Raw genomic sequence first — 12,041 nt, forward strand, 5'->3', positions numbered from 1 at the left:
ATAGAGCACAGAAAGCAGGAGAGAAGTCTAATTATCAAGATTTACATGGCCTTTTAAAGATAATTTAACCAATAGTTACTAAAAATATATATTATTTTCACTTTCCTACCAATTATTCAGTAACACGGGCAGGAACTGTGGAATTCTCTATCCAATCATCCCAAACTACTTTTACTGCAAAATATGGAGTAGTAGAAGAAGAAGAGAGAAAGTTCAAAGAACAACAACAATCCTCCATTTTAGTATTTTTTACTCTTATCTATTTACTACAAAGACCCAAAACCTCAACATTTTTCACCCTGTGACAGTCTTACATAGTAGTCTATCACCTAATTCGCACCACTGTATTTTCTAGTTCTTGTCTCATCGTTGGTAATTTTTTCCAAGGTTTGAGGCTAAAACAGTGCTGTTCAGGGGGGCAAGAACCCTTAAAAACAGGCAGAGAAATATTCTCAGCACCCTGGGTTCCTACAACTGACAGGGCAAGAATCTTGATTTTAGATACAGAGAAGTAAATGAAATAAAATGTAGTATTATCTACGTGTAATGGAAGTTTAAGTAACATCAGCATTCTGCTCTTAATCTGTGATCTTAGAAAGCCCATTAATTAACAAAGAGGTTTTCAGAGTATCTTTGAGTTAAAATTTAATAGAAGACTAGAAATGTGTTTGTTGAAGTTAAAATGGAGAAAACACATAACATAGAAAAAATTAGTATAAAAAGAGCCTAAATAAGAAATAGTAAAATCTGTAACACAAGTCAAGCTGGAAAGCGTTTTTCATCCCAGAGTAAGAAGCTGTATTGAGTGGAAAATATTAAGGTTACTGAGTGTTACCTGGGAATAAGTTGATGAATATGCAGTTTTCTAAATGGCATTGTAATTAACATAGTCGTTTTAATTTAGAGCTAATGTAGCATGAAACATACAGCCCCTTATGGGTCCTGTGGCAAAACTAAACAGCTGAGAACAAACCAGCAGTCCCTCTAGCTGGGTGCTCATGAGTCTTGTGTATGTGTCCTTTCACTCCTAGTGACATCTGTGTGATTATTTTTGTGTCTCCTGTAATGATGTTATCTGTCAAATTAAAAATCAGGGAAGACTTCATCTCCTTCCCATTCTTTTTATTTCTTCACATTCCACTGTATGTTTTTATTATTTTTTATTATTATTTCAGGTGAGCTTAGGGTTTTTCTCCCCCCCTTCAGTTATTCTGATATGATCAGTTCAAGGGGCAGAGCTGCAAAAATAACCACATTGCTAAATCTGAAGTCTGTATCCAAAGACAGGGGAGTGCATGTAGAGTGGGGAGAGCTGGCATTAAGAGTGGATTTAGAACTTAGGTGTTTTGAAAAGGTAAGTCAGTAATCCTTACCACATACAAACAGATGCACACATCACCAGGGAAGTTACTTGCTTACCATATTTCGTACATTTAAAATAATTCTATTGGTGACCCTGAAGGTTGCTTCACTGCTTAGAAGTAATTGTTTTGGCATGGCAGCAGAAGGTAAAGCAGAGACAGGAGGTAAATAACAGATTTTTTTTTTTTTTTACCTTTGCATTTGTATTAACATGATAAGTGAAATTCTGGGCCTTTAGAAGAAAAGGATTGAAAATAAGTTATCTGTTTTTTCTATAGGTATTAATAGCGGCGTATCTGCTCACCGGGGCTGTTGGTGTGGAAATCTGGCAGGAGCCTTTGCTATTTGGTTATTATATTACAGATGCATTAGTAATCCTGCTTATAGGTAAGTGTCCAGATCTATGCAAAAGTGTACTGCTTTTTAATTATTTTGATTTGCTATTTTTTACGTTTCCTTTTTTTTTGTTGTTTTCCTGTTGTAAGTGTTGGCTAGTCCAAAACTACATGAAAAGAGATGATTAAAAGAGCTAATACTGGAAAATTTTTAAGAGTAGATAATTTTGGCAAATTTTTTCCTCACTGAGTTACTGCACACAAATAATATAGAAAATACTCCTTATCTGCATGTGCACTTCAGTGCAGTGTGCTGGCTGGCTGGGCTCCCAAACTCTCAGGAACTCTTCATGTCACTCAGGTAAAATGTCACTTACATTTATGTATATTCTAAGTTTAATGTTTTGGCCTGGAGCACACTGTGTTCCAAAACATTATGAACAGAAGGAATGAAGACATTATTTAAATAACTTTACATGCACAGCTGTAAATATGAATAAAAGCCAGGTAGTTTCTAAGCTCTTTAGAATTCCTTTGCAAACAGAAGAGATTCATTTTTCATACACAGCAATAGCCTATTTGCTCATTATTTGATACCGTCAGTGTAGTTTGAAATGAGCATTGAATGTTTTTTGTCTGCTATATCAAGACTGAGAACAAGAGCCGTTACATTTTAATGAGTTAAAAACGTAGAAGTCTTAGCTGAAAATCTGTGTATGCAAAATGGCTTTGATGTGTTGCTTGGAAGGTGGAGAAATTAGCATATACATTTTGGGATTTTTATATGAGCATAGAGGTGGTGAGAAGAGGGTACCAAAATACTGTTTGACACAAATACTGTAGCCTTACATCCCAAGAAATGTCTTCTGCCCTTGAGCCAAATGGAGGACTTGGCTATAGGTGCTCACCTCATGTTAACTTGATAGGAGCCACCTGAGCATTTTGGAGGGGGGGACTTTGAATCTGCTGCACTGATAGGTTCTCTCATCACCCTCTCCTATGGCAAGATCTTTAGCAGGTACCACCTCCTGCCCCAGCAGTTTCCCAGAATTCCCACATTAGAAATGCATTCAGGGTGTGCTTTCTAATGAGCAGCATGTGCAAGGGCATGGTTTTGTGCTTTACTCAGAGTGTAAAACCAACAGTGTGTGACCAAGATTATACAGTCTTTTTCTGGTCAGGCCTGATGAAAAGAAAGAAAGAAAGGAAGGGGGAAAAGACAGTGGATGGCTTTTCAATAGTGATTCAGTGAAAATTTTTCATCTTTGACCGACGTGTAGCTGTAGACAGGGAGTGATCTCTGCTCTTGGAGCAGCGCTGCAAGCCCAGGGGAGATGGATGCTGGCTCACTCAGAAGGGGCAGGTTAGGGCAGCTTCAGGTGCTAGCCAGGGCCAGCCCACTGAGGATGCTTGTTCTGTGCTACCCCACACATCAGTGCTTTGGTTCCTGTCACTAAGGCACATGACATCAGGGAGTACTCTGATGGCTTCTCTTGCACTTGGGAAGCCACAGATGAAGGTTTAATTCAAACTGTTCAACGTAGTAGGAACATTTGTGGAAGGGAAGCATTTCAGTGTTATCAGATCTGCAGGCCTGAGGATTCTTTTCCATATTCTATCAGAACCAGCTGCAAAGCAAGGTTTGATAGACTGTTCCATTACCATTAGAAAGAAGTACTGCTTCTGTCTTCTGTGGTATGCTTGTATGAAAGGATTTGTGAGCACAGAATAGTATTTCTTCCATCATTGTCCCAAGCAGAGTAGGCTTAAGTAGGAGCCAAAAGGTTTCTCCAAAAACTTTGTCTCTAGCACACTAACCACAATGACAACTTTTGCAACTTAGTTGAAGTTAAATATGGGTTTAAAGTATGCAAAAAATGGTCTTGATTGATTTTATATTACAGAATCAACACAGTGCTTAATAAATCTCTTAGAAACAGACACTAAATTTAAATATTAAAAAAGTAGAATCCTTCCACTAAGGATCATGCTGGTCCAGAAAGCACTGCCATTTCACATTTGAATCTCAGCTCAGCAGTGGGGATTAAGGTGGTTATCATTGGATAGCCTGTGTGCAGTGACTAGGGATATGTAAAGGTTTTAGAATCTCATGGTAAATTGCAGGACCCCACTGTGACTGCAGAAAAAAGTACCCGTGTAACCTACACCAAAGGCTGAGCAGCCAGGAATATTCAATTATTCTCTCCCTTAGAGAGACTGCAGCAAGTGTGTTTTGCTCAGCCAGAACCATTTGTATCAGAGAGCCCACTCTGGCTTGCTCAGTTAAATGCCTTTGTGGCTAGTTAAAAACAAAGTGGGCCACTGATGCTTTTTACAAGCTCGTTTCCCAGGATCCTGAGAGGAGCCATTAAACCCTAACTGGCTGTCCTTAACCATCTGGTGGCATTTAGTAGTCACTAGTGGTCCTTCTAACAACGAACCTGTAGCTGCTCCATCAATACCTGGCATTTGTTTGGTGCTTTTACAGTTCTGTACACAACAGGAGTTCAGCTGCTGAGCCCTCGCATCTCGGAGAGCAGCTGGGCTTTAGCTCGTACCTTCTGTGGTGGGAAGGAATCCAAAAGAGATGCACAAGAGTGCTTCTCAGATGTCTTTCCTGGAGTTTTCTGGGAAAAAAAAATAGCCCATGTATAACCTAAGGATGAACTCTGCAAAAGCACCTCCTCAGAGGAAGCTGTGGTATCATCACGTGACACTCACTCATTGAAAATAATGGAGTTTTTATCAGGTGCCAGAACACACAAAGATATACATAAAAGTACAGCAATACTGGTGTTTAGATTAGATGTTTTAGGAAAGAGAGCTTTATGTGTGTTCCTGGGAACTGTCTGGCACACTGTGAACATCTGTAGGAAAGCCAAGTCTTGAGCTGCTGAGTAGTGACCTCAGAGGACTACCCTGTGAAACAGAGAAACTCCGGCATAGTATTTTATGGGAATTTGTCAGCTACCCAGCAAACATGATCCCATAATTTTCACTGGCAGCGAATGCAATTCCATCCTTCAGCTCCAAAACACACACCTATCTGGACACTGAACCAATGAGGAAGGTCCTTCTCCTGTTTCCTGAGCATGTTGACCTGGCTGCTAGGCAGAAATGCCTTTTCTCTCCCAGCATGGGAGCAGACAGACCCTTTTAAAGTTATGTGCCTGTGTGCTCATCTGGAGCTAATTACTTCTGCACTCATCAGGGCTCCTGTGGATGACACTCCAAAAGCTCTCTTGGGATTTAACCACAACTGTCCCATAGCATTATTTGGCTAACAATGGTCCCTTCAAAGGGCAGCACTGGGGTGAGAGCTATCATTTATTTTCACCCCTCCAGGGCATCCCAAATGCCTAACATTCCCTGTCACTCTGCTGTCAGGTTGAGAGCAATATAAAATATTTACAATAAGCATTATAAAGCAGTCAGTCCTGCACATAAATTCTAGTACCACAAATGATGCTGTAGACTTTGTAAGAAGATTTTCACTGACAGGTAGGCATCTGTAGTTCAAGAACAGCATTACTAATTGATGATGGTTTCTGTCTCACGTTGCTGTTAAGTGACCTGTAGGTGCATGCTCTGCATGAAGCATTTCCCAATGGGAAATGCCCATTGGGACTTTCATACTTGCTCTGTATGAGATAAATTTTATAATGTCTATAAAAATTTGAGTTCAGGCTACAATCCTTTCCTCACTGGAGACATGCATCTTACTGGAAATTTCTTTCACTGTATTAAATTTGTTCAGAATTGACTGAGGGCTTGGAAGTTGTGGTGGGATGTACAAACAAGCAGTGTTAGCACATCAGCTGCATTCCTTAGGAAGGCAAGTTGGAAAAACTGGCTGCACTCCTGGACTCCTGGATGCACAGAGAGTTTCCTGCTCCTCCTCAGTCTTAATTGCAACCACAAGAATAGGCTTTGTGGGAAAAGGATCACTTAAGCATGGAGTCGATATGTTATACTTCGTCAGTGTGTGGCACACGGGGCAGGCTATTCTGTAATCCAGTCATGGTGTCACGTTTGAGTCCACTGTGTGTGGTCAACAGTGCCCAGATCTGGCTACTGAAGCCTGTGGCAAAGCTGAGACAAGTTTTCAAAGTGCAGGTTTGAACATGAAATGTGAATTGAGTATTAACATCTGTCACAGATCTGAAACTTGAACTATGTTTTAGAGATGGGGCCAAAACATTCAGAATTTTTTCCTATGATGTGCATGGGTTTGGGTTCTATGCTGACTTCTGCAGAGTATTTTCCTCGAGGTCACTCTTCTCTGAGTTACTTAAGTATATAAAATGAGGAGTAAAAACATAAATTAAAAGCAACAAAAAACTAACAATGAGGCCAAGCTGTAACATTTGAAACATGCCAATTATTTGAACTCCATCATAGTGGGAAAGCACAGTTATCCATCTAAAACAGTGCCTTGTACTTACACTGTGTTACATCCTGTGTATCAAAGGATACACAAGTCCTTGCCATGGGTGTTCATACAGCAGTCTGCCCCTTTTTCAGTGTCAGAAAATGTTTAGGAGGCCAAGGTCAAATAATGAATTGTTTCTGCCCCCTGTGGAATGAGAAGTCATTCTGTAGAGATTTCCTATAGCTCCCATTGCGAAGCGGCTGATGGATCTGCCCTAGTGATGACTTGCTGAATGATTAAATATTAAGTGATATGTTTTCAAAATGTTATTGCTCCGACAGGCTTTGACCAGTCCTGTTTGAGAAGTGTGGTTAACATGAGTTGGCTTCTACGTGTCTGTCACCAATTTAACATTTATTAAGGCATTGTTGTGACAGATTGTAACGAGGCTTCGTTAAAGTAAAGGGTGTGAAATACTCACCTGTCACTTGAGATATACATTTAAGAAGCCACTGAGTTCATGTTCGGAGTAACTCCTCTGAACCAGTCAGAACAATAACCCAGAAAAGCAGAGCGCTCGAGGCCGGAGGCAGAGCAGTGTCACGGGATGCTGATTACAGGTGGGAATGAGTTTGGTGGTGTTAAGCTGTGAGGAGTCACTTTAGGGACGCTGGGAGCCCCAGGAGAAGGTCAAACAAGGGAGCTTGCCTGGCAGAGTCCCTCTGGAAGTCAGCCTGGGCTTGTCAAATAAAGGCACTGTTTCTCTGTGCCCAGAAACAGAATGATGTGTGAACAGAACTACATCAAAGAAGCAGCTACATCCATAAACCAGTTCTTCAGTCTGTACTAAATGCCTCTGAATGCTAATGGTTATCTTACAGCTCAGTTCAAGATAAATGCAGTGTGCATTTCCTTAGACACTGAAAATAAGGTATAAAATCAACAAGCATGATAAATGCATATCTTTGCAACAAGCATGATAAATGCATCCCTCTACAATCTTTATACTCAAGAAATATCTTAGATGCTAAACATTCAAAACCTACATCAACTTTGTGCATGAAGACAGTGCTTATGTTTACACTGTTCCCTTAATCCCTGTAAAATCATTTCACACTGTGCATTTTGGGTGTATTTTTCACCCTAATATCTTCAGACTTTACAGGCTCAATTAAGTCTGCAAATTATATATTCATTTTGTAAGGTTCACCCCCCATCCCTACCAATTTCTAAGTGGTTTTAAATTTGCCATTTTGCATACTAATAAAATATAATTTTATTGTTAGTGGACAGCTCAATACGCAATTATGTGTTTGCACAATCAATTAAAAGAGTTGTCTTCTCAAGATATGCCTGAGAAGGTCACACTGTTCCATAAAAAGCTTCTGTTCCAGTAACAAGTGCCTCTAAAATGTTCACCTTTTGATGAAGCTTGCTTCCAGGCAGTGTGCTAAACATTCAGTGTGTTAAGATATTTTCATGTGTCTAGCTGCTCTAAATGTGCAAGGAATTTGGAAAAAACCACCATGGAAAAAGTATTTAAATATTTTTCCAAGTTAATATTGAGGCCTGAATATTTTGAATCTAATTTTTCTTGTCTTCTTTCTTGTCTTTTCTTGGTGACTAAGAAAGGTAAATGATAACATCCTATTTCTTTACAGCAAACATTGATTATGATGAGTTATTAATCTAGAGATGGAAAGTCCAAGCAGTGTACTGAAGAAGGCCATGTGGAGGTGTGGGCAATTGAAAAATGAGAGAAGAGAGTGATAGTATTTAGTTTCTAAGCAGAAATGCAAGTACAACTGCTTGCTGTTAGAGAGTTGGTCAACTTGTGCAATATGCCCAGGAGAAGGTCTGCACAGACCTCTTCCCTGCCTCCCAAATGGGATGAATACTCTGGGGAGTATTTTTTGTGGGGGAGCACAGCAGGGATGGTACTTTCATGAACAAATTCACACAATTTCCAGTGCAGGGTTCACCTAAAATTACATCCCTGTATCGCACTCTCTCATTTTTTACATTTTGAATTTTTAGCTATCAGGAAAGTCAGTTCTTAACAAATAAAATTTTGGTGCTTTTCTTAGGACAGTTTAAGGATGATTCATGTTAATAAGTCAGGAACTTATCAACAAAGGGGATTTATGATAACAAAGGTGTGGAGAAGATAAACAGCGAAGGTTGTCCTTCCTTTGAAGCAGTATAACTTGTTTAGTGGTTTATGTGTCTTGGGGTCACTTCTTTATTTAGTGGTGTTTACAGTCTGTGAGCTTTTGTGTTTTTAGAAATGTGGCTACCTGCATCAGGCTGCTTGCTTTGTCTGAGAGACAGCATGGGGCTGTTGGGTACTGAAATAGCATTTTCTGGAACTGACAGTAGTGTCAGCAGTTTGTTTCTGGCTGTACCCTCTCTTTCTCTGCAAGGACCAAGTCTGTATTTTGCAGAAATGCCTGAATTAACTCAGGTACAACAGCCACAGTAACTGCAGCATGTCATGGAAACAGCCTGACCACCTGCAGGTGTTCAGTAGTGTTTAAATTTAGTTACATAAGAGTTTAAAATGCCCTCACAAAATTAAAATACATTACTGTTACTCCAAATAACATGGGTGACAATGTACCATGGTATCCATCATGTGGTAGCTTTAAAAAATTATTATTAATTTACTCAGCTGTATCACACAACATCTTATTGGTTTGGAGTTGAATTTGAAAGCACCAAATGAAATCTAAATTTTTCATTAAGGCTAATGGGAATTACCTTTTGATCTCTTTTATACATACATATATACATATATACATGTACACACGTATTTATATGCATGTCTGTGTCTGTGTGCTTTTATATATATATTTGGAAAACAAGATAATGCCTTTATTTCTTCACTTCTGATATATCTTTAATCCTGAATTTCTGAATGCATTGGGATTTGTTTGTTTGTTTATGGTTCTGTTTGGCATTTTTTAATATGGACAAAATAATTCCAGATAAAGAGCTTTGAAAATGTTTATTTCTCTGAAAAGAGTCTACATCATGCAACACAGAGGACTGATGATAGGATTGTATCTAAATCTGAGGATTTGGGCTTGATACTTTCAGCCTAGCGTGACACAAGAATTCCCTGTGTGTATCTTTGCCACCCATCTGTGCTTTGGTATTTCTGCCTTTAATACAGGCCTGTGTTCTTACAGTTGGGTCTCGGATTTTAAATCAGCTGGAGAACGGGAAAATACTAAAGAAGAAACTAAAAAATACTGGAAGAGCAGTATACTACTTCTAAGAACACTTGAGGAGTTCTATTTTCTCTAATGTGTTAAAAACATTTAATGTGCTGAAATTGGATTTTAAAAAATATTTTAAAATAAAAATAAACCAGGTACTTTTAGGACATTAAAACAAAAAAAAAAAAGCTCCATGATCATCACTTGGGCAGTGCCTGGGTGGCTGAGCGCCAGAGAGCCAGCAGTGGGTTTGCTTTCCAGGCTGCACCTTTTGTTCCTCAGAGCAGCAGGGAATGGCAGCAATGCGGATACAGCAGTTTAGCTCCTGGGCACAAAGGGATCCTTAATGCCAATTAAAAAGCAGACTTAATGAGTACCAAAAGCAGCCCCCAAGCCAGGCCTCCTTAGCTAAAAAAAGACGGGAAAGCAACACGTTGTAGGAAATGATGGAATTCCGAAAATCCCATAAGAAACAGGGAACACCCTTTGCTCTCCCTGCTGCCATCCTCAGCTCTCTCGCTGTGCTGAAAGCAAAGCTGTGTGAGAATACAGGGGAGTAACTGGTGGAACTGCCCCGTTTGGAAGGTGGCTTTTTGCTAGCTGGGGGGCTGTTTGTGGTCAGTGTGTTATTTCTAGCTAAAATGGCACTTCATAAAAATAACAAATTGTTGGCAACCATTGCTCTTTGAATTCTATTTCTAGTTCTAGTCTCTATTTCTGTTCCTCTCGGTTGCTTTTCTCCTAACAAATCAAACTTCAGGATTGCAGCAGGAAATTTAGATTTAACCTCAAGAGTCAGTGTTTTGTCTCATGTCTGCTCTAATGTGATACAGATGTTGGAACTGCTGTACGTAACTCAAGATTTTATTGAACTAGCGCTCCCTGGCTAATAGAAAACACAGCTAACTGGAGGGCACATTAAACACAGATCTCTCCAAAGGCACTAAGCCTGTGAATTTTAGAAATATATTGACAAAATACTTGGAATATTACTTCAATTGCACATCCTTCAGCTGTTTGATAGGGAGTTTCTGCCATGGTAAAGAAGCAGAGCTCTTTATCTTAATTGTTTTAAAAAGCAAACCCAAAAAATAACATGAAAAAAATGCAATACCTGAAATTATTTATGGGCTGGCTTTTCTTTTTTTTCCAATTCTTTGTTTCCTTCTCTTTAGCAGATAACCAGAAAGACTGGAGGGATAGATTATCTATTGCATCCCTTTTTACTTCTTCTCTTTTCCAACAATCCTGATCTCCACTATTCTTTCATTTTTAGTTTTCCTTCTCTTGAGTTGCCACTGTGGCCAGGGCATTCTAAACACTTGGGTATGTCCTTGATGAGGACTGAAGGGTAAACACTGACATTTCTCACGACACTTCTATGTCACATTAGCCCCAGTACAAAGTCATCTGAAATCAGCTCTTTCCTCCATTCGTTCCCACCCCCCCCCCCATATTTCTAATAATGAGATTAAAGTTTTCTACTTTTCTGTATGGGCAGCACACTGTGTTTCTTAAATGAGATGTTTTAGGGCAAACTCAGAAGGTTTAGCACATCAGAGTGATTTTCTTGCTCATAATATAATAGGAATTATGTATTAATTTAGTGCACCACACCCAAGTCTCATGCCCTATAATAAAAAAGCAGTGCAGAACTGTGCTACCCAGAGCAATCTCCAAGCAGCAAATTGACCAGGGAAAAGTTCTTAATACACAGAAAGTGGTGGAAAAAATACAAACCAAAGAGCTCTACAGGGAATCATATAGATTTAAAAAGTCATATACATTTTTACCTAGTTGGGGCTGACTCATGCTGTGCCTTTCTTTGTTTAAATCTCAAAACTTCCACTTGTTGCTGAAGGTCTTCTTTGACTCTTGGGTGGACCAGCATATTTTGGATGTGGGTGTTTGAGTGGGTACAACCGGGTCTTCAGGCAGCTCTGGGGCTGCTGGCAGCTGCGTTGATAATGTCAGCAGCAGGGCAGGGAGACACAGGGTTAGCAAAGGCGAAACCCTTGTGCTCTGTGGGTTAAAGCTGAGCTCCAGAAACATCACAGCTGTGTTACAGAAGAAGTAAAAAACCCCCACTTGTTCAAATGATGGACATGTCATGAACATTAATTCATTTGAGCTATTGTATTATCAAAACAGATAGTTCTGATAAGTTTGATAAGTTGACCCTTAATATTTTGAACTATACACTTATTTTCCCAGTAATAAGTGAATAGCCCAGCTTGAAGTTTACTGTCTTTCTATATTCCATGGGAAGGCTTTTGGAGTTAGACTTGGATTTTTCTAGATAAACAGCAGCTCATGAAAAGTAGGGCTGTCCTGGGTCCAGCAGAGAAACCTGTAGGAAAAATAATTGATCCTATCTATTAGCTACCTCAGAGTTTTTAAAAAATCTTTCTGGTCTTGTCACTCATTACACAAGAAATTCTGTATCAGCAACTATTTCTAGCAGCTAGCTTTTGTAAAAAAAAAGGACAGTTTTATTATTGCCTAAAGCCTCCAAACTAATTTCATATCCTGTAATGAGTACAGGAATACAGAGTCATTTTTAGAATAGCACACTAGGTCTGTTATCATATGAGAAAACTCTGAGGTCATCAGTGTCGAATTACATATTAATATTTTTCTCTTCCAGGCTTCAGTCTATTTCTATCATTTCCACAAACACTATACAACATTTACAGGTAAGTTAATTAACATTAAATAAGTTCTATCACCTCCCCTTTAATTCTGTATATT

The 12,041-nt window shown here is 39.2% G+C and overlaps 1 protein-coding gene across 3 annotated transcripts in view; it reads left to right on the top strand.

The window, feature by feature from the left end:
• The window catches only part of LOC121665139 (ethanolaminephosphotransferase 1-like), a 56,375-nt gene that overhangs the window by 35,366 nt on the left and 8,968 nt on the right, over positions 1-12,041 (top strand). For all 3 annotated transcript variants that reach the window (XM_042029053.1, XM_042029055.1, XM_042029054.1), the window contains 2 exons: positions 1,641-1,749; positions 11,938-11,986. In XM_042029053.1, coding sequence (XP_041884987.1) covers positions 1,641-1,749; positions 11,938-11,986 — 158 coding nt within the window. The remainder of the gene's footprint in view (positions 1-1,640; positions 1,750-11,937; positions 11,987-12,041) is intronic.

This window comes from Corvus kubaryi, unplaced genomic scaffold, assembly GCF_017639235.1.
Source record: "Corvus kubaryi isolate FWS band 111438036 unplaced genomic scaffold, C.kubaryi_AGA036_p1.0 37312, whole genome shotgun sequence".
In the NCBI taxonomy this organism is placed as follows: domain Eukaryota; kingdom Metazoa; phylum Chordata; class Aves; order Passeriformes; family Corvidae; genus Corvus; species Corvus kubaryi.